This window comes from Hyperolius riggenbachi, chromosome 2 (assembly GCF_040937935.1).
Source record: "Hyperolius riggenbachi isolate aHypRig1 chromosome 2, aHypRig1.pri, whole genome shotgun sequence".
Lineage (NCBI taxonomy): Eukaryota > Metazoa > Chordata > Amphibia > Anura > Hyperoliidae > Hyperolius > Hyperolius riggenbachi.
In genome coordinates this window covers 259554593-259578006 of record NC_090647.1, presented here as the reverse complement: position 1 = coordinate 259578006, position 23414 = coordinate 259554593, and the positions used below count along the sequence as shown (strand labels likewise).

The following is a 23414-nucleotide window of genomic DNA, read 5'->3' as shown; positions in this document are numbered from 1 at the left end:
CGATCTGCCAATCAGCCCTGGTAACTGGTTCAGTCGCAGTCTTCTGCGCATGCGCAGAAGACCCTGACTGATGAGACTGAACCAGTTACCAGGGCTGATTGTGGCTGAACTGCAGACCGCAGGAGAATGGTGAGGGACTCGCACGTGCTTATGGGGCTGGAGGAAGCCCTGGGTGAGTAACAAATCTTTCATGTTGTACGTCTCTGGCACACTAAGCTTCCTCTTACACCCTGTTACTGTAGTCTCCAACCTGCAAACTGACCTTGACAGTATAGTATGGGCACAACTATAGCTATAGTAGAAATTCTTGGTGTTATGAATTCACTACTTTCTAAATGCTTAATAATCATCACCACTGGCTGCACATTATAAACACATTTGTTATTCAGATGGCTATAAAAGAAAAGTCAATGCAATAAATATACTGAATAGTATTTTGACGTCAAAGGTTGTTTCATGGTTCTGTGAGCATTACATAAAAGAGAAAACATTTTAAACATGAAATTACCAGGAATGGAGAAGCTGTTTCTTAACACTGTAATTGTCCCAAATTCCAGCCTCTGAAGAAACCATTGGTTCACCTTAAAAAAGGAGAAAACATTTTCAATGCTTTATATTTAAAGTTGCCAGACATAACTACAAAATATGTTTTTGTATACACTTGATTACCTTAAATATGTTATTTCAATGACACAAACTGCTTGCTAATCGCGAATGCCAAAACTTAACGTGAAACTAAAGTGAAATAAATGGCAGGTGAAAGCCTCTGGACCCTTAAGATAAGTAGAGTGGACCCGATCAAGCTCTGCTACGTCCACCGGAGCCCAAGCGGGGAGCTACTAGTGTACAGGTGCACATGCCAAGGAGGAGATCGAGAGTCCCAGCGCTGGATCCCCCTCTGGTGAGGGGGGCCGTGGAAAGCCGCTAAGATCCAGAGGCTTCCCCCCTCCCGAGGAAAGTAACCCTGGTGACACCCCTCCCCTCCCCCCCCCTTACAGGTTCACTTTAAGCTACCTGGGGCCTCTTCCAGCCCCCTGTAGTAGTCCTGGTCCCTTGTTATTCCAAAAGCTGCATGTACAGCCCCAAGCTGTGCATCTCCTCAATCAAGCTCTCGTGGCGGAGAGTGTTCTGTGCAGTTCATAAAAATTGCAACTGTGCATGCGATTACCCCTCCCAGCTATGGGAGTGTAATTGAGGAAGTGTGGCCAGGACCGCACATGCAACAGACAGTCTGACAAATTTCGGAGGAGCACTTCGGCTGAATGGAACAGAGCAGGATCTTCGATCTATCTGGAAACTAAATTATCTGATGTTTAAATACATAGTGCATTCTCCTCTCACTAATAAGCTTGATATGCTGGCTCTGCTGGAGTATAGATAATAGTTACATCTTTGGCTATCATAACCATGTTGTGACAGCATGTCCCGCTGGACTTTTAAGTTTAATTATTCTACAGAAATCAAACCTATATTGGAAGATCTCATTTCATTTAAGACATATCTATAGTTCTGATATGACCCACATTACATTTTCACCAATAAACCTCCAAAATATGGGTGCATTACAGGTAAAATATGGGTGCCACTCCCAGGATCTAAGAAGGGTGGTTTTAATCCCCCATTTCTTGGAAGGTCAGCTCCATTGAGAATCAATACAGCAAATATCTAAAATTGGTGATAAATAGTTTAGCATTGAATAGCTTATATAGATCGATATTTTCATTATATAATTATCTACAACACTTCAAAGGATTTCTACCATACTCATAAGTATACACCTCTAGATTGCATTGTAACAGAAGAACTTATGCTAGGTACACATCATACAATTTTCTGTTAGATTTTCTCTTAGATTTACCTGCCAGATAGCTTTTTTCCATGTTGTAGGTAAATCTAACAGAAGAATCTAACAGAAAATTGTATGGTGTGTACCTAGCATAATGCTGGGTACACACTGAGATTTTATGGTCGATTTACTTTCAGAATGATTATTTCCAACATGTTCGATTTGCTTTCCGATCGATCCACGAGCATTTTCCGATCGATTTCCTATTTAAGTTAACAGAAATCGATCGGAAAGCAAAATCGAACATGTTGGAAATAATCGATCTGACAGTAAATCGACCATAAAATCTCACTGTGTGTACCCAGCATAATATGGATAAGACTTCTGGAATCTAAGTAGGGAGGTTTCAATCTCCCATTTTCTGGAAAGATCAACTCCATGGAAAAGGGTTTAAAAACAGATGCAATGTGTTTATCACATAAATTCTGAAGTGTGGATAAACCTCAAATATATTATCATTACAGATTTAATATGTAAGATGTTTAACCCTCCTGGCGGTTTGCAAAAAAAAAATCGCCAGGGGGCAGCAAATCTTTTTTTAAAAATTTTTTTTTTTTTTTTTCATGTAGCGAGACAAAGTCTCGCTACATGATAGCCGCTGCTCAGCGGCATCCCCCCAGCCCCTCCGATCGCCGCTGGCGATCGGAGATCCGGAGATCCCGTTCAAAGAACGGGATCTCCCGGAGGGCTTCCCCCGTCGCCATGGCGACGGGGGGGGGCTGCGGCGCGACGGATAGCGGCGGATCGGCGGGTAGCGGCGGCGATCGGGCACTGCACGCAGCTAGCAAAGTGCTAGCTGCGTGCAGCAAAAAAAAAATTATGCAAATCGGCCCAGCGGGGCCTGAGCGGTGCCTTCCGGCGGCTTACCCCGAGCTCAGCTCGGGCTTACCGCCAGGAAGGTTAAACAGGTCCTTGTATAACTTCATAATGTAAATGTGTTTATGATGTAAGATGTCATTTATATGACTATAATCCTTTTGAAAATTCCAATAAAAATGATAAAAACTGGAAAAGAGCAGGATGGCAAGGAACCAGAAGGGGGCTGGAAGAAGCCCCAGGTAACTTACACGGGTCACATTTATTTCATTTTAGGTTTCCTCTAATGTGAACCTGAGGTGAGAGGGATATGGAGGCTGCCATATTTATATCCTTTTAAGCAATACCAGTTGCCTGGCTGTCCTGTTGATCCTCTGCCTCGAATACATAGACCCTGAACTAGTATATGCAGATCAGGTGACCGACAATACTTTCAGAACTGAAAAGATTAGCTGCCATTAGCTTGTCTCTGGTGTACTTCAAACACTACTGCAGCCAAATAGATCAGCAGGGCTGCCAGGCAATTATTGTTTAAAAGTTAACTATCATGGCAGCCTCCATATCACTCACCTCGGGTTCACTTTAACCACTTCACAACTGAGGGGTTTTACCCCCTGACCACCAGAGCAATTTTCTCCTTTCAGCGCTCCATCCATTCATTCGCCTATAACTTTATCATTACTTATCACAATGAAATGAACTATATCTTGTTTTTTTCACCACCAATTAGGCTTTCTTTAGATGGGACATTATGCCAAGAATTATTTTATTCTAAATGTGTTTTAATGGGAAAATAGGAAAACATTTGGAAGAAAAAACATTTTTCAGTTTTCCGCCATTATAGTTTTTAAATAATGCATGCTACTATAATTAAAATCCATGTAACTTATATGCCCATTTGTCCCAGTTATTACACCATTTAAATTATGTCCCTATCACAATGTTTGGCGCCAATATTTTATTTGGAAATAAAGGTGCATTTTTTTCAGTTTTGCATCTATCCCTAATTACAAGCCCATAATTTATAAAGTAACAGTGTTATACCCTCTTGATATAAATATTTAAAGATTTCAATCCCTAAGGTAACTATTTAAGTTTTTTTTTTATTGTAATTTTTTTTAATTTATTTTAATATTTCAAAAAAAAATAAAAAATATTGATAACAATTGGGGAGCGTGGGAGTTAATTAGTTAAAATTAATAGTAAAAATAATTTGTATGTGAAAAAAATGTTTGGGTGTAGTATTACTTTTTGGCCACAAGATGGACACTTTTTTTTTTTAGGCGTCCTGCAAGCGTCGGAAGGACGCTTGCAGGAAGGGAGGCTGGGAAACAGTTTTTTCACAATAATCGGCTGCTTCTCGTAGAAGCATGCCGATCATTGCGGGGGCAGAGATCAACGAACGGGAATGGATTTTCCCGTTCATTGATCTCCGGGCGAGCGGCGTGCACGATCGCGGGAGTGCGAGCGGGAGCGCGGACAGCGGCGGGGGGTGCGTATATCTACGCTCCGGGCGGGGAAGTGAAGTCCAAAGGAGCGTAGATATACTGTACCCTGGCGGCGAAGTGGTTAAGCTATGTACACATTCTATATTCTCCTTGGCCTACACTCTCATGCCTGAGTTTCGGACATCTTAACTACTTGCTGCATGCTGTGCAGTATATTCACGGCCCTGCAAAATTAACAGGATGCACAAGGGCTGTGAATACAAGTTTGCAGCAGCATGCAGCAGACGCTCGCTCCTGTTCGCCCGCGCACCGCCGCTTAGAGGGGGAGTTAATGAATGGGACCGCAGGTCCCATTCATAAATCTAAGTCCCCGATTCAATGAATACCGGCGTCTACGAGACGCCGGCATTCATTGTATCTTTCTGTTACACTGCTACGCATTACTTCCGATTCCTGCTTACGTAGGTGAATCGGAAATAATGACATCTTGTGTCCAAATTGTATATTGCACCAAATTGAATTTTTGCTTAATAAAAATCCCCACACAGACTGTTAAAATTAACCATTTCCCTCCAACACCCTCCCATAGCACCCAAACTTTTTTTTTTATTATTTATTTATAAAGGGGGAAAAAAAATTTACATAAAAAAACCTTAGGGACTGAACTTTAAAAATGTATGTCAAGGCGGTATATTACTATTAATTTTTAATGTATGGGCTTGTAATTAGTGATGGACGCAAAACTGAAAAAATGCACCTTTATTTCCAAATAAAATATTGGCGCCAAACATTGTACTAGGGAAATTTTTTAAATGTTGCAATAACTGGGACAAACGGGCAAATTAAGTGTGTGGCTTTTATCCACAGTAGAAGGTTTTATTTTAACACCATAATTGCCAAAAACTGAAAAATAATGCATTTTTTTCTTATTATTCATGTTACTGTAACTCCCAAAGAAAGATATAGATCATTACGCTGTGATTAGTAGTAATTAAGTTATTGGTGAAAGAAAGGGAGGAGCGCTGACAGGTGAAAATTGCTCTGGTCCACAAAGTGGTTAAAAAGTGTGATAAAACTAACATAACATTCAATAAAAATGTGTTTTCCTACTTCTCTTTACCCCTTCAGTTAACATTTATGCTTTCGTGCACAAAACTGTCAGTTTACAAACAACGAGTTCCTAAAGTACAGTTTATCTTGTCTGAAAGCTGCCATTGCATTTTATTCATAGCTGCTGTATTTATATATTAAAATCTATCTAGTGATAATTTCTCAGCTGTCTCTGCTTCTCAGCTCACTGAAGTTCCATTTTCAGCACCCTGCTGGCTGGATAATAATTGTAGCAACAGAGGAATATAAACAAAAGATAATCTCATCACCTTTTCGTAAGCTTTCAGGAACTTTCCACGGAAGAACAAAGGGCTGTGTTCAACTGTTTGAAAGCAGTTTTGCTAAGTTTTTTTTTAATGGTAGATTTTATGCTGTAAATCTTTTAGAACCATGAGGAAACGCTGTACAGAGGCATCACAAAAAAAAAAAAAAAAAACCCAAAACAAAACACTAAAGAGGTTGGAAGCATTTTTGTAATCCAGCCATATGGTAAATAAAGTATAATGTCCCAGCTTTTAACAGTATGGCTGTATATTGATTTTTGTGACCTATATGTTTTAAGACTTATGATAATAGGTGTACTTTTATATGGTGGCAACAAACTTTTGCACTGACTGGAATTGCACTTGGGGATACCAAGCAGACTAAGCACATCTAGTGGTCCTTAGAAAACTTCCCTACATTTTCATTCCATCCTAACCGGCATATGCATTTTTCTGTACAGATTTAGAATAGCATTTTCAAAGCACAGAGAAAAAAAAGAACAGATTATTTTCAGTACAGAACTCAGATAAAAGAGCCCACAGCACATTGTGGTATGTCCTCAATGGAAATGAGAAAGCAACATTTCAGATACTGTATCACAAGTCATAAAAAAAACCTTTATATGTTAATGATATACAACTCCTGTTGCACAATCTTTATATGTGTAAAGGCTCATCCACACATACCAACAATCTGCCCAACTATCTCAAAGACTTGGAAGTCTGTTGGAAGATAGTGTGTGTACGGTTGGCAAACAACCAGATGACCAACTGATAACAGGTTGTTTACAGAGTCGAACTGGTGGATCAGCCTGCCAAACTATGCAGGTTGGAACGTGTGTACAAGTCTTTTGAACAACTTTGTTCCTTTTGAAAGCAGACATGTTGTGCAGTTTGTAATTATGCTTGCATGCATAGTGTTTAAGTGAGTTGGTTGTTTAGTTGGTTGGTGTGCGAGTACGTACTTGTCATGTAAACAACTTGTGTGGTTGGTAATGTTGTGCATTATGTTGGACATGTATATGAGCCTTAAGATTCCTTAGGATTCATGAGCTTGAAGACATGATGGATTGATACCTGTATTCAAGTCCACACCGATGAGATGGCCCGATTCTGAATATTCTGTCTGAAGTTTTACTAAAGTCTCTTGTGGATCATATCCAGAATTCTGAGCAAGAACCTTCACAGAGCAGGACAAAAACAAATTAAACATTTAATATCACATGCCTTTGTACAGCTTGTGTAGAAAAGGGGGGGGGGGGCATGGATATTAAACATAAATAACCTTCTCTATTGCACACCAAGCTAACTGGCTTCTAGCTGTGATTCCTTGCAATAATTTTGCAAGAAAGGCCACATTAAAGGGAACCTTAACCCAATTAAAAAAAAAAAAGGGAGTTTTACTTACCTGGGGCTTCTACCAACCCCTTGCAGCTATCCTGCCAGATTATGGGCATTTAACTTGGAGGACGTGGTGAAAATCTATAACAACGATCATTGCAAGCTTTTAAGCTGACGCTATGTACTGTTCTTATGAATACGTGCAGGTGAATGGGTGATCTCACCAGACGCAGAGGTAAAGGACAGTCCTCAATCTGGCACAGATTTATAGGCCAAGGGTGTTATATATCACACTTGGGTGTTCTCTGTGCAGTAGCTAAATAATGTACTTGTTGCCACAACTCACCTTTTGGTTAATGACAATGAAACCTTTGCCAGAATCGCCGCACACCTGCTTCAGAGCTACGATTTTATTTACTCTCTCTTCAATAAATTTTCTTTCTGCTTTAACAAGTTTCTCACGCTCCTCTGCGCTTTTGTAGAAAAATCTGGCATTAGCGGGTGTCAACATGCATCTTTGTACGCGCTGTATCTGCAACGTGTACAAAGATACAAGTCAACCGCTAAAGCATCCTGTACATGCTGTAATGCGTGCAATGATATGCGTGGCTGCCCGCTGACTCCGTTGGCAAAAATGAACCTAGCATGCAGCGGGGCACTAGAGGATCCAGGAGTGGATGGAGAGGGCACAGGATGGCTGCAGGAGGCTGGTAAGAGCCCAGGTAAGTGAAACTTTTTTTGTGTTTGTGCAGCCACGCTCCTGTCAGTGTACAAGCTTTTTCCTCCTTGCACAAGCAGTTAAGTTGATGGATTCATGACAAAATGTGGCTACCACTGTGGACCTTCTGCAAATGCTAGCTGTAATGTTATTGTTTAGCTACAACGCTGAGTCACTAATTCAAAGCAAGTACAATAAACTATAACAGTTAAAGCTGATCTGCATTCAAATAAATGACTCCAGAGAGTTAAAAAATCATTCCAAAGAGTTAAAAAGCATAGAAGCCTGCATTTACAGGGGGTTAAAGACAGCATCCATATTTTAAACAATATGTATACAATTTCTCCAATACCTTGGGAATGACAAGTAGAGCATCAGCAAAAGCCTGCACTCCAAGTTGGGCTCGTCCTTTCACATTAGGCTTGTGCTTCACAAGAGCGTCAGCAATAGCCACTTCTAATGCACCTGCCCCTGGCACAACACATCCTGTTTATAACAGAAAACAATGAGGCCTGATGAGAAGAATGTTGACAAGTATGGACAAAAACCAAATATGTTCTTAATGTCATCCATCAGCGTTGAATTGAAGTTTTAGAGTCACTATCTTTGTTCGGGGTAGGTATAATTTAGAAGGGTTAAAAAGTATGTTACTTATGTGCTCCGGCAAAGTATTTTACTTATGTGCTCCTACAGAAGACATTTCATTTTTCTTCTCGGTAATGCCACAGGTCAGGAGATTTAAGTGGACCGGAACTCTTGCACAGGACAGAAGGAAAACAGAGAGAACTGCACTCTTCACGTATTAAGAGTGTTAAGCCTGTCTAATTCCTCGTTATTTGTGTCTAATCACAAGTTTAATTTGATCTCTCCAGTGTCACCTGACTGGCACAGTAGGTAAGCTTATTTGAAGGCACAGGATGTTAATAATATGTCTGCCTCCAGACAAGCCGGAAATAGAAACAACGCAAATTTCAGGATTAATATCATCTGTAACAAATGTTTTTCTTGAGGTTATTACGCTGTTGTGCATCTTTTAGAGCAGAGAGAGTAAGTTCTGAGTTAGGTCCGCTTTAAAGAGAATCTGTATTGTTAAAATCGCACAAAAGTAAACATACCAGTGCGTTAGGGGACATCTCCTATTACCCTCTGTCACAATTTCGCCGCTCCTCGCCGCATTAAAAGTGGTTAAAAACAGTTTTAAAAAGTTTGTTTATAAACAAACAAAATGGCCACCAAAACAGGAAGTAGGTTGATGTACAGTATGTCCACACATAGAAAATACATCCATACACAAGCAGGCTGTATACACCCTTCCTTTTGAATCTCAAGAGATCATTTGTGTGTTTCTTTCCCCCTGCAGAATCTCATGCACTGAAGTTTCAGGCTGTTTGTTTTTCTCCTGCAAACAGCTTTGCCCTTGTCTGTAATCCTCAGTATGTGAAAGCCCAGCCAACTCAGAGGACGATTTATCCAGCTTGTAAAAGATAAGCGAGAAGAGAGAAGCTGCTCTAATCCTAAACAGGCAGTGTGCATAGAGGGGCCTGGAAGGGGGAGTTCATATCAGAACCACAACACTGAAGAACTTGGCAGCCTTCCAGACACAGGCCAACAAGTCTGAGGGCTGGTGCACACCGAGCGGCTTTTTGGGCGTTTTCAGATCCGCTTGCGGCTGCGGATCTGCTTGGTCAATGTATCTCAATGGGGTGGTGCACACCAGAGCGGGGGGCGTTTTGCAGAAACGAAAAATGCCTGGGTGAGGCATTTTTTGGATTGCGGGTGCGTTTCTGCCTCAATGTTAAGTATAGGAAAAACGCAAACCGCTCTGAAAAACGGCACTTCAGAGCGGTTTTGCAGGCGTTTTTGTTACAGAAGCTGTTCAGTAACAGCTTTACTGTAACAATATATGAAATCTACTATACTGAAAACCGCAGCAGCAATCCGCAAAACGCTAGCAAAACGCCTCATAAAAATAAAAAAAAGCGTTTAAAAATCTGCTAGCGTTTTGCGGATCTGCTAGCGGGTTTTGGTGTGCACCAGCCCTAACAGGGGAAAGATACATTGATTTATTACAGAGACTGTGATAGTAGAACGTGCTGCAGTAAGCCAGAACACATTAGAATAGCTTTTGGAACTTGTAGGATGATAAAAAACAGCATGCAATTTTTGTTACGGAGTCTCTTTAACAAAGGTCTTACTATTACCCACCCTGTCCAAAACCTAAAAGATTAAAATTAAGAGTGGACTTGCATAGGCTTAGTAAAGGGTACTGTAAAAGTTCATATGAGGCTTATTTATAAAAATAATCAGGGCATTTGCTTATATATAAAAAAAAAATAAAAAAAAAATCTAAAACTTGGCAATTGGAATTTAAGGAACACGCTGTCCTGTAAACACTAGTAAATTACACATTGACTTAAAGGAATACTATCGATGTATGCATTTATTTTTAAATGCTGTATGTTGTAGCACACATTAGGGCAAGTACTAGGAGCAATATGATTCCTCACACAGCTGTTCCTCTCAGCTGTAAAATCCTCCATCAGTTTTGGCATCAGTGTTGGATACAAAATGTATCTAAGGGCTGGTTCACACGGGCGTCTGCTGAGCTTTTGCTTGGCATTGCGTTCAAACGCCAGCGTTTAAAAGCTAGCTTTTGAAAAGCGTTCAAGGCTAGCAGTTCTGGTCTCTGCTATTGTTTCCTTGCGTTTACTGCCTCTGAAAGCAGCATGTTGCTTTTGAGACTAGACGCAACGCTGGGATCTACTGCCAGGCTTTCATGAAAGCCTGCAAAAGCCAGCTCTAAACGCTCCCATTCACTTGCATGGGATGGCAGTAGATCCCAAAAAACGCTGCGTCTGAAACGCTGCGTTAAACGCCACAAAAACGCCTGTCTGAACCAGCCCTAATACTGAGCTCCCAGAGGGCTAGACCATGTCTCTGCAAAGGGGAGATGCTATCAACTCCTCAGTTTATAGTATAATTATCACCTTGCTGAAAGAATCTTGTTGATATGGTGGTAAGGGGTTAAAGATTCTAGCAATGTGTGTTTATTATCTTTGCTTCTCTTGACTGATAATGATACTAATAATGCTAATTGTAGACAGTGGTCTGCCCCTCTCAGCAGCTTGTAAAGTGGATGCAGCCTGGAGTGAATTACCTCAAGCAGGCAGCCAGTCTGAGTGTAAACACAGACTCGTGGTATAGCTAGTTATATTCCAGCAATATTCCAGCTCATTTAGTTACCTGTTACCACCTCAGATCAGCGTATTTCTCCTCATGTCTGCCGCATTCTGTGAGTGACACAGTGAAATATATTTGTGAGCTGTGTGACAGAGTAACCAAGCAGCTCATGGTGACCCAAACTATGAGCTGTGTGAGAAATGAATTTTTAAGCAGGGATAGCGAGAGAGAGACCTGGGTGAATAAATAAAGTGCCCCTAGCACTAGTGGTAATGTGTACACTAATATAGAGTAATACAAAAAAAAAAAAAGTAGTTTCAATCGATAGTATTCCTTTAAGTCATGTTTCAGGTGCATGTGCACACATCAAGGTTCTAAAAAGAACTTACCATCTTCAATGGCATTTTTCACAGCACGTAAGCCATCCCTAATGGCATCTTTTATCTGTGTAAGCGTGTGCTTATTTGGCCCCTTTATCAGCAAGGTGACAGAACGTGGGTTATCACACTGCTCTATGAAAGTAAACTTTTCTTCCCCCTAAAATGAAAATGAATGCAGAGCATCAGGCACATAACAGCACAGATCATAGAGAAGATCATAACATTCAGTCTCTTAACACTTACTAGTGTGTATTCATAGACAAGCCCAGCATGTCCCAAACAGTCAGGAGAGAGGTCATCCACTGAGTTCATAGCACTGCCTCCACAGGCCAACGTTAGCCTGAAGTAAACACAAGAGTCATGTAAAATTTGTCATATAACGTTGAGTAATCTGTAGCAAACAACGCCTTCCACTCACCTCTCCATGTTTCTCCTCTTAGCTCTACGAAGTGCCACAATCCCTTCTTTAGCAAGGGCATCTAAGGAAAATGGGTCAATGCCCTAAGAGGGTAGAAACAGCCTTAATTCACTACCAAGAATCTCAATTATATAAAAACACAAAATTATTTTGATTTGGTAATGGCAGGGCTGTGGAGTCGGTACAAAAATCTTCCGACTCCGACTCAGTTTCTGAAACCACGACTCCGACTCCGGGTACCCAAAATTGCTCAGACTCCGACTCCGACTCCTCGGTCTAATACTTAACAGGGCTGTGGATTTTGTGCAAAAATCATGCGACTCCGACTCAGTCTCTGAAACCACGACTCCGACTCCAACTCCGGGTGCCCAAAATTACCCAGACTCCGACTCCAACTCCACAGCCCTGGTAAATGGCAGCAACTGCAACTTCACACAACATATTTGAATCTTCCAAAGTAGGTTATATACACCCTTTAAGTTTTTTTCTTTTTAAATACTGTATGTAGGGTTTACAACAGCCCTGCTATCTGTGTCCCTATTGGGGATAGTTACGCTCTCTTCTCATCTCTGGACCTCCACGGCTTTGACCTGTATTCCAGTGGTCCCCAGAAAAGGAAGCAAGGGACAGCAATAAATGTTTGACAAGTCCTAACCCTTCGCCATTCTACAAAGAAATGTTTTAATTTTTTGCTATCACTGTACCTAAGCGAGAGACTTAAAGTGATCACGCACTGTATTGCTCAGTGCCATGGAGGGCGACAGCATGTCACGCTCCACGTAACAGAACACCCAAGAAGCGGCCATTCAGATAAGCCTGTTGCTTCAGACATACCATAATAGCATTGTTATTCTGACATGTCCAACTTCTGTTGTCCAAAAAAAAAAAAAGTCACACATGCCATTATTGCAAACAAAAGTTATTACATGATTATGAAAATGTATGCATCTTGAAAATGGACCAAACTGCACTAAGGCAGGATTCAATTGGTGCATCTTCAAGCTGAATAAATTAGCATAATCCTGCTTCAGCTCAGAATTATTTGCATCTCATTGACTATTCCTAGCATGTGAGCTTGCGTTCCACATTCCAGCAGTAACAAAAATACTGGATACAGAATGGACAGGTCAGCACTTGTATCAATGGATCCTACATTTTACAATGGATCTGTGACATGTCCACTATAGTCCATTCTGTGAATTGGACAGCTTTCTTGTCCAATTTAAACCAGCCCTTACATTTGATAGTAAAATGGAATCTAATGAAAATATATTAATGAATAGACCAGGGCTGTGGAGTCGGTACAAAAATCTTCAAACTCCGACTCCTCAGTTTATGAAACCACGACTCCGACTCCAGGTACCCAAAATGGCTCAGACCCCGAGACTCCTTAGTCTAATACTTAGCAGGGCTGTGGATTTTGTACAAAAATCGTCCGACTCCGATGTTTATGAAATCAACGACTCTGACTCCAACTCCGGGTGCCCAAAATTGCCCCGACTCCACAGCCCTGGCCATGACTACTTATGTTCAGTGTTTGATGGAACATTGATCTATCACGTCTGTTCCATATTTCATCATGAGTGTCAAGATCACAACTGAGATCTCCATAGCTTTTTATTACATTGCACAGCACCGGCAGTGGACAGTGCAGTCTGCTAAAACTTACTCTTTCTACCAAAAATGCAAGTCGTAGTACCAGCTGGGAGCTTGTGTACCTGAATTCATTTTCACTAGAGATAAATATAATAGTAAGACTGCTTTCCCTTTATGAATGAACAAATGTCTAATGGCCAGAGGAAAGGATTAGCACATTACATAGTTACATAGTTATTTTGGTTGAAAAAAGACATACGTCCATCGAGTTCAACCAGTATAAAGTACAACACCAGCCTGCTCCCTCACATATCCCTGTTGATCCAGAGGAAGGCGAAAAAACCCTTACAAGGCATGGTCCAATTAGCCCCTAAAGGGAAAAATTCCTTCCCGACTCCAGATGGCAATCAGATAAAATCCCTGGATCAACATCATTAGGCATTACCTAGTAATTGTAGCCATGGATGTCTTTCAACGCAAGGAAAGCATCTAAGCCCCCTTTAAATGCAGGTATAGAGTTTGCCATAACGACTTCCTGTGGCAATGCATTCCACATCTTAATCACTCTTACTGTAAAGAACCCTTTCCTAAATAAATGGCTAAAACATTTTTCCTCCATGCGCAGATCATGTCCTCTAGTCCTTTGAGAAGGCCTAGGGACAAAAAGCTCATCCGCCAAGGTATTATATTGCCCTCTGATGTATTTATACATGTTAATTAGATCCCCTCTAAGGCGTCTTTTCTCTAGACTAAATAAACCCAGTTTATCTAACCTTTCTCGATAAGTGAGACCTTCCATCCCACACATCAATTTTGTTGCTCGTCTCTGCACCTGCTCTAAAACTGCAATATCTTTTTTGTAATGTGGTGCCCAGAACTGAATTCCATATTCCAGATGTGGCCTTACTAGAGAGTTAAACAGGGGCAATATTATGCTAGCATCTCGAGTTTTGATTTCCCTTTTAATGCATCCCAAAATTTTGTTAGCTTTAGCTGCAGCTGCTTGGCATCGAGTACGATTATTTAACTTGTTGTCAATGAGTACTCCTAAGTCCTTCTCCAAGTTTGATGTCCCCAACTGTATCCCATTTATTTTGTATGGTGCTAGACCATTAGTACGTCCAAAATGCATGACCTTACATTTGTCAACATTGAATTTCATCTGCCATGTATGTGCCCATATAGCCATCCTATCCAGATCCTGTTGCAATATGACACTATCTTCCTGAGAGTTAATGATTCTGCACAATTTTGTATCATCTGCAAAAATAGCAACATTGCTCACTACTGCATCTACTAGGTCATTGATAAATAAATTGAAGAGCACTGGACCCAGAACAGACCCCTGTGGGACCCCACTGCTAACAGTCTCCCATTTTGAGTATGATCCATTGACCACAACTCTTTGTTTTCTGTCCATTAGCCAGTTCCCTATCCATGAACACAGCACCGGCAGTGGACAGTGCAGTCTGCTAAACCTTACTCTTTCTACCAAAAATGCAAGTCGTAGTACCAGCTGGGAGCTTGTGTACCTGAATTCATTTTCACTAGAGATAAATATAATAGTAAGACTGCTTTCCCTTTATGAATGAACAAATGTCTAATGGCCAGAGGAAAGGATTAGCACATTGGAACACAACATCCCCCCCCTCGCAAATTTTCAACATAAATCATGGAACAAATCTTGGCATGCATGACCTACTACTACTGGCTGCTTTTGCATTTTAGATTCTCATATTTGACTGTAGTTGCAGATTTATATGTTCTTTGGTAGCAGTCTTTGCACCTTGCTTTCCAAGACTGCTTCATTAGCAAGGGCTGATATTTAACGCTGCATGCTTCACTTTGCCATGATTTTATTGTGTGGATGCCAGATTATAGGCATTTAACTTGGAGGACGTGGTGAAAATCTATAACAACGATCATTGCAAGCTTTTAAAGAGACTCTGAAGCGAGAATAAATCTCGCTTCAGAGCTCATAAATAGCAGGGGCACGTGTGCCCCTGCTAAACCGCCGCTATAGCGCGGCTTAATGGGGGTCCCTTCACCCCCAAAACGACCACTGCTACACTTGGTCGCAGATTTGGTCGTGATTTATTGCTTCCTGGAGGCAGGGCTAATGGCTGCAGCCCTGCCTCCAGTCGCGTCTGTCAGCGGCGCATCGCCGCCTCTCCCCCGCCCCTCTCAGTGAAGGAAGACAGAGGGGCGGGGGAGAGGCGGAGATATGCGCTGACAGACGCGCGTGGGGCAGGGCTGCGGCGGCTAGCCCTGCCCCAACCAGGAAGCGCTCCCCGGGTGTATCGAGGGGGATTTGGGGGTGAAGGGACCCCTGTTAAGCCGCGCTATAGCGGCGTTTTAGCAGGGGCACACATGCCCCTGCCATTTATGAGGTCTGAAGCGAGATTTATTCTCGCTTCAGACTCTCTTTAAGCTGACGCTATGTACTGTTCTTATGAATACGTGCAGGTGAATGGGTGATCTCACCAGACGCAGAGGTAAAGGACAGTCCTCAATCTGGCACAGATTTATAGGCCAAGGGTGTTATATATCACACTTGGGTGTTCTCTGTGCAGTAGCTAAATAATGTACTTGTTGCCACAACTCACCTTTTGGTTAATGACAATGAAACCTTTGCCAGAATCGCCGCACACCTTCTGCTTCAGAGCTACGATTTTATTTACTCTCTCTTCAATAAATTTTCTTTCTGCTTTAACAAGTTTCTCACGCTCCTCTGCGCTTTTGTAGAAAAATCCAGAGTTTACCTCCCTGAAATAAAAGATCCCATACATTTTTAAAGCGCAAAAGGAGAGCTATAAATTAGGCACACTGAAGTGTTAGCAATGTGCTATTAAGCACCAATTCCTAACTACTGCATTAATAGAATAAGCCAGGCAGTGTTCTGTCATCTGCAGTAAAAGAAGGCAATGGAGAGCAGCAACATGTGCTGTATACTTTATTCCATGAATCTGCTCACAGCAAACGGAAAGTTACATTTGTGTTGTATAATGCACAGGCAGGTGGGGGATAAAATATAAGGAATGCTTCCTTGCAGCTTTTGGAGGTATAGACAAGAAGAGCAAATATACTATTTTTTAACTGCCACACATGAGCACCAAGTGTAGACCTGTGCATGTGGTGGGCCATAGCCTTCATATATATGTGCACACATATGACAGCTATGGCCCACTGTCTCCATGGAAATGCCAACTGGCACAAGTGCCAGTGTTCTAATATGCTGTAACTTCTAGTACGCTATGAGTACAGGTGGCTGCTCTCAATTTCCGCTCTTCTTCTGCTTACATTCATGTCTATTTGAAGGTTTCGCAGGCCACATAAAGGGTGAAGCATGAAGAACAAAATTAGGAATAGTCAGCAGTGGCACAGTAGGCAACTGTAGGGATAAGCAACAAGAAGCAAATAGTTTTAAGTAAACATTTTCATGCAGCTAGAGCACAGACTAATAGAATGATGCTGCTGCAGCAATCGTTTGATACATTTCCAAGCTACATGAATTCTTCTTTAACTCAAAATTACTTGCAGCTGACTAGATCTTATTGAACCTGTCATAATAGCACATAGGGCTTATTCATAACATGCAAAATTTGCATATATTTTTAAGCACTGGCAATTTCTGAAATCGCCCTAAAACCACTTGTGAAACTATTTTCTATGAGTGTTTCCATGTGCGCGTTGCAATTGCGTTCCTCTCCCCAAAGCGCTGCCTGTACCATTTTCTGGGTGATTTGGCTATAATGGAAGTAATATGGAAACCGCAAAGCGCTGGAAAAAGCGCTTTGTATAGCAATTTCCCGAGTGCTTTCATGAATAAATGCATTGGATTTATTCATTTCCGGGTGAAAGAGTTCACAAGTGGAAAGAAAAAAAAAACAAAAAACGAATAGCTCTGCAAAAGCGCTTAGAAAGCATGGGGAAAAGCAATTTAAAAAAAAAATGCAATAGATCGCTCAGCGCTTGAAATAGTGCTGGCGATTTATAATGTGAACATAGCCTTTGGCAGGCTGTCCAACACCTTTCTATAGGCCTTTGCAAGGCAGTGCTTCTAAACAGAATAATTGAAGTACTAGTCTAAAGAAAAAAAACTTAATAGATTGAGGCCAGTTTTACACATGGCCAGTGCGTTTGCGGTGCGATGCTCAGCCTCCATCGTACAAATCCTCATTCATATGACCCTGCAGCAGAGCGCTCCCACAGGGTCATATGCACAGCGCCGGCCCTTACCCAGTGACTTACTCCTAGTGGGAAAGGATGTATGTAACTGGGATTCACGGCTTCCCCGTCATATGTGCATTGTTCCGTGCATGGGCACCACCAAATGTAAAATTTGTGCGTAGACCATTGACTTCCATGTATTCCGCCGCTGCAGACATCCAAGTGTAAAGCACTGTTGACTTTGCAGCAGGTCGGCGGCCCCTCAAATTTCCGGCGTAACACGACAATGTAATTAACTAGGCCCCATAGGACTTTTCATTGCTGCTGCGTTACCCTGCATGCAAAAAGAGCAACGCACAGCAAAGCTTCCTAGTTTAAAAGGGGTCTTAGGAATGTCATACCTACACTAGCAGTTCCATAGGAAAAAAGTTATTTACAAATACACATAGCTCGTGTGTATGTGTACACATTTTACAGTTAACCATAAAAATGACGTATCCATGTGAGCTAACAGCCAATTAGGTTAATTGCCATGATGTTAAAATTTCACTTCCATAGCAACAATACTATGGTGTACACAAAACCCCCAAATTCTTCTGACATGAATACTTTACGGACAATGGCAAGCCGTAAGATCATTTCTATTTTATGGCAAAATTCAGAGACATTCTGCCACATTTCTGTATGCACCCCAGGATTTAAATGTGCATACACTCTATGTATCGCTTCCTCCCAAGCTCTCCACTCAGTTTCTGCTGTAGAATAACAGGCACCCACAGTGTGACATCTATCTAATATACAAATCTAAATCTTCCCTAGGACAGACCACCAGATGGAACAGCACTTACGTTTTCTCATACTCTAGAGACACATTGCAAGTAAGAATAAATGCATCTTCAACTCTCTTCTTCATGTCTGGATGGCGAGCACCATGATCAAGTACTAGCCCTCTTATCAACCTGAAGATAGAGAATCATGGGAGAATACATTTCAGCATGAAACCAGGTCTACAAACAGTCAGATTTATTACAATAATAAAAAAAATTGTCCTCACATGTGCTGGCATGCTGTTAAACAGAATGTCTTACGAAAGCACAGGTGATGTCTATTCTAGCATGGTGTCTGACTGCAAAAATCACCAATAGACAAATGCAGAATTCATCCATGCATACACCTAGACAGTGAAGCTCTTCTGAGTAGCTACGAGTTTGCAGCTACTCGGAATTTAAATGTTAATGAAGCTCTGATTAATCAGGTGTGACCGCGGGTTAATTTACCTAGAAGTCCGTGGGATCTTCTGCGTCCATTCTTGTCACAGGCCAAGTGTAGGCCGCATTCCACAACTCATTACCATGCTTCTTCCATCCGGCTTGAAGGAGGAAGCATGGTAGCGAGTCGTGACCAACCCTTCGCCAGTGACGCGAATGGACCACAGAGGATCCCACGGACTTCAGGGTAAGCTAATCCATCACCCACGGTCACAACTGATTAATCAGAGCTTCATTACCATTTCAATTCCAAGTAGATACTCGGAAGAGCAGCACTGCATCTGGATTCACGCACTAAAAAATAAAAATAAAAAATAACTTACAGAATCACACGCTGAAGAAAAATAATGCAACTGGCAGCAAACAAATACACTCACCTAAAGGATTATTAGGAACACCTGTTCAATTTCTCAATGCAATTATCTAATCAACCAATCACATGGCAGTTGCTTCAATGCATTTAGGAGTGTGGTCCTGGTCAAGACAATCTCCTGAACTTCACACAATGTCAGAATGGGAAAGAAAGGCGATTTAAGCAATTTTGAGCGTGGCATGGTTGTTGGTGCCAGATGGGCCCGGTCTGAGTATTTCACAATCTGCTCAGTTACTGGGATTTTCATGCACAACCATTTCTAGGGTTTACAAAGAATGGTGTGAAAAGGGAAAGATGAGAATGGGCCAACTGATTCAAGCCGATAGAAGAGCAACGTTGACTGAAATAACCACTCGTTACAACCGAGGTATGCAGCAAAGCATTTGTGAAGCCACAACGCGCACAACCTTGAGGCGGATGGGCTACAACAGCAGAAGACCCCACCGGGTACCACTCAACCACTACAAATGGGAAAAAGAGGCTATAATTTGCACAAGCTCACCAAAATTAGACAGTTGAAGACTGGAAAAACGTTGCCTGGTCTGATGAGTCTCGATAGAGTCAGAATTTGGTGTAAACAGAATGAGAACATGGATCCATCATGCCTTGTTACCACTGTGCAGGCTGGTGGTGGTGTAATGGTGTGGGGGATGTTTTCTTGGCACACTGACTTTGGGCCCCTTAGTGCCAATTGGGCATCGTTTAAATGCCACAGGCTACCTGAGCCTGGTTTCTGACCATGTCCATCCCTTCATGACCACCATGTACCCATCCTCTGATGGCTACTTCCAGCAGGATAATACACAATGTCACAAAGCTAGAATCATTTCAAATTGGTTTCTTGAACAATGAGTTCACTGTACTAAAATGGCCCCCACAGTCACCAGATCTCAACCCAATATACAGCATCTTTGGGATGTGATGGAATGGGAGCTTCGTGCCCTGGATGTGCATCCCACAAATCTCCATCAACTGCAAGATGCTATCCTATCAATATGGGCCAACATTTGTTGAATCAAAGCCAATATGGGCCAACATTTGTTGAATCAAAGCTACGTAGAATTAAGGCAGTTCTGAAGGCAAAAGGGGGTCAAACACTATTAGTATTGTATACCTTATCTTTTAGGTGAGTGTACATTCCCAATTAATCCTTGGAATATACAGAAGCAAAACAAATTTTTCTCTAACAATGAAGAATTCCTCTCTGATGAAGGCATCTGCTGCAGATGCAAGAAACAATTTTTTTTTTTTTAAATTAAACTACTACTGATGGTCCCCTACTTACAAACAGGTTCCATTGGGAGTTTGTAAGTTGAGTTGTGTGCCATACAAAGAAAAAGGTGAATAAACACAGTGGCCATGCGGGGAAATAGAAAGTAGCTGGCGGCGGGAGAACGGAGGAACGGCCGGGACAGCCACAGGTAAGTGAAACTGTGTTTTAAAATTAACTTTAGTTCCGCTTTAAATCTGACAGCGGACAATAAAAACAACAGGGTAGGTAAGCTTAATTTCTTATTGGAGGATTTAATTTTTCAGTTAATATGGAGATTCATCCCACATTAAAATAAGTGTGCATAGAACATTATTTTTTTCACCACTGAAAGCATGCAACACTCACTGTGTGTCACTCTCGGTTTTATGCTTCATCTCCATAATTTCAACCATGTATAAGTCAATGGGCTCATTTTCTTGTCTTATGGCCAAAACTGAATCTACAACAGCCTGAAGGAAAATGAAAAAGTGAATATTAAAACAATGAAATTACTAAGTTACTCTGCAAAAATCTCTAAAGCACCTTTATGCACAGTTGCCATCTCCTACCGTGTCTCAACATTTTATTGGTATGTACCCCTTTTAAAACCCTGTACTCACCAAGTACCCCCTAGTAGGGTTGCAATGGTATGAAATTCCACGGTATGATAACGTAAAAACAAAACAAAAAAAACACGGTATGACTGTATATGGTCTTATACAATTATTTGGACCCGGCCCCCCCCCCCCCCCCCTCTGTAGCCAGTAGTAGGTGGCCACAGCATAAGTAGCCAGGGATAGATGTAGCCAGTAGTAAGTGGCTGCAGCATAGGTAGCCAGTGATAGGTGTAGCCAGTAGTAGGTGCTCACAGCAAAGGTAGCCAGGGATAGGTGTAGCCAGTAGTAGGTGCTCGCAGCATAGGTAGCCAGGGAAAGGTGTAGCCAGTAGCAGGTGCTCGCAGCAAAGGTAGCCAGGGATAAGTGTAGCCAGTAATAGATGCTCGCAGCATAGGTAGCCAGGGATAAGTGTAGTCAGCATTAGGTGGCCGCAGCACAGAGAGCTGGAAGGGAGGGAAAGGGGGCGCAGCAGCAGGGATAAATACTTGCTTGCCGGCAGCAAGGTCCTTCACGATGGTAAGGGCTTAATTCTACTTCCTGTTTTTGCATCATCTTGCAATAGCACCCAGGGGGCGCTGTTTCAGGGAAATGTGATACAAGAACAGGAAGTATCACAAGAACCGCAAGTGATACAAGAACCACATGTGAGTATCTGTATCCCTGCCGCTGTTCGTGCACTTGCCGCTATGACGCCCTGCCCCCTAAAACGAGATTGTGCATGGTATGATTACCATGCACAATCAAACCGCGGTATATCGTCATACCGTTATACCGCGGGCAACCCTACCCCCTAGCATAATAAATATTACTACAAGCACCCCTTGACAAATATATATTTAATCGTAGTAAATGATCATTGGTTCTAAACAATTTCCAAGCATTTACTATTGCTTTTAATTAGCTAAAATACTAACTAGGTATTTAAATAAGATTTTTTTAAACTCTAAATTTGTTATTTTTGGTTAAGGATATCAGGCCCAAGTAACCCCTGGAACCATCAGAAGTACCCCCTGGGTTACATGTACCACACGTTGAGAACCTAGGCCATAGGATATCATGCACAGTGAGGCCTAAATGGTTTGCAAAGTAATGCAGCAGGCACTAGATATTAGTGGTAAAAATTGGCTCAAATGTCAATCCAACAATACAGAACACCTGTTCACTACACAACATCACTAGCAGACACACTGCCAAACAATCATTGTGCAATGCATTTGCGATGCGTTTTGAAAACTGCATGCCAAATTGTGGAATGAGAATCGCGTCAAAATAGCAGCGATTTAGCCATTATTTTCATTCAAGTCAACAGGAATGTGTGGGGGGGGGGGGGGGGTGGGAATCGGAAGAGAGAGAAAGGACCCAAAGCATCGCATTAACAAGATTTTTCACACTTCTGTAGGTTTAAAAGCACTTTTAGTGTGAATCAGGGTTCTTACTCATTAGTGTGATTTTTGCGGTTTGGAAAAAGTTATACAGTATGCATTTTGAAATGCATTCGTTTTCCATAGAACGCACAGTTTAACTTTCCCACTTGTCCAGTGCTTTACATCCTACATGAACATGCTGCATTTTAATGTGTTTTCCTCAGTCAATGGAAATGTATAAAGAAGCACATTAAGTGTATATGTTACGGCCAGAACCCGAAGTTTGGCCACTTCTAGTTCTGGCCGGCCACTTCGGGTTCTGGCCGGCCAATGCGCGAAGTGGCCGCTGCGCTGCGGCCAATGTGAGGAATGGAATGAATCCTGTAACATTCATGTATATTCTGGCCCCAGCGCAGCGGCCAAACCTATCGCAACTTAGTTATTTTAATGAAATTAAGCCGGCGGCTTTTTCTCTGCCTCTTTCTCTCTCCTCCCCCCCCCCGCCTCTCTCTCCTTCTCTTATTATTGGCAGCACTACGTGTCCCCCTCCAGAGTCGTTCGTCGCACCAGGGAAGCCTGCCGTTCCTGCAGAGCGGGGTACTGGCAGAAGCGATGTCTGCAGCCTCCCCGCTCTGCTCTCCCTGGCGCGACGAACGACTCTGAAGGGGGGACACGAGTGCTGCCCATAATAAGAGAAGGAGAGAGAGGCGGGGAGAGGAAGGAGAGAGAGAGAGGCAGAGAAAAAGCCGGCGGCTTCATCCGTTTCATTGCCGCCGGCTTAATTTCATTAAAATAACTAAGTTGCGATACGTTTGGCCGCTACGCTGCGGTCAGAAGATACATGAATGTTACAGGATTCATTCCATTCCTCACATTGGCCGCAGCGCAGCGGCCAGTTCGCGCATTGGCCGGCCAGAACCCGAAGTGGCCGGCCAGAACTAGAAGTGGCCAAACTTCGGGTTCTGGCCGTAACATATACACAAGAATGGAAAATTGTCCTCACATGTGCTGGCATGCTGTTAAACAGAAAGCCTTACAAAAGCACAGGTGATGTCTATTCTAGCATGGTGTCTGACTGCAAAAATCACCAATAGACAAATGCAGAATTCATCCATGCATACAACTGGATTACACAGAAAAAAATAATAATGCAACTGGCAGCAAACAAATACTTTTCCAATTAATCATTAGAATGTACAGAAGCAAAATGAGCACCCTGCAAAATGTATACATTTTGCAAATGCATTAGTTTTC

The 23414-nt window shown here is 42.1% G+C and overlaps 1 protein-coding gene and 4 non-coding genes across 5 annotated transcripts in view; all 5 read right to left on the bottom strand.

Annotated features, from left to right (window-relative positions):
• Positions 1-23414, bottom strand: part of CCT6A (chaperonin containing TCP1 subunit 6A) — a 36467-nt gene that overhangs the window by 681 nt on the left and 12372 nt on the right. The window contains exons 5-13 of the mRNA XM_068268570.1: positions 20546-20649; positions 18135-18245; positions 15723-15882; positions 11521-11603; positions 11346-11442; positions 11112-11259; positions 7895-8028; positions 6561-6663; positions 509-581 (exon numbers count right to left, since the gene is read on the bottom strand). Coding sequence (XP_068124671.1) covers positions 509-581; positions 6561-6663; positions 7895-8028; positions 11112-11259; positions 11346-11442; positions 11521-11603; positions 15723-15882; positions 18135-18245; positions 20546-20649 — 1013 coding nt within the window. The remainder of the gene's footprint in view (positions 1-508; positions 582-6560; positions 6664-7894; positions 8029-11111; positions 11260-11345; positions 11443-11520; positions 11604-15722; positions 15883-18134; positions 18246-20545; positions 20650-23414) is intronic.
• On the bottom strand, positions 7002-7137 carry LOC137555118 (small nucleolar RNA SNORA22). Its single transcript, XR_011027817.1, has one exon. It is a non-coding gene; the product is annotated as a small nucleolar RNA SNORA22 (small nucleolar RNA).
• LOC137555116 (small nucleolar RNA SNORA22) lies at positions 15554-15689 on the bottom strand. The gene has a single exon (XR_011027815.1). It is a non-coding gene; the product is annotated as a small nucleolar RNA SNORA22 (small nucleolar RNA).
• On the bottom strand, positions 18329-18454 carry LOC137555111 (small nucleolar RNA SNORA15). The gene has a single exon (XR_011027810.1). It is a non-coding gene; the product is annotated as a small nucleolar RNA SNORA15 (small nucleolar RNA).
• LOC137555110 (small nucleolar RNA SNORA15) lies at positions 23152-23277 on the bottom strand. The gene has a single exon (XR_011027809.1). It is a non-coding gene; the product is annotated as a small nucleolar RNA SNORA15 (small nucleolar RNA).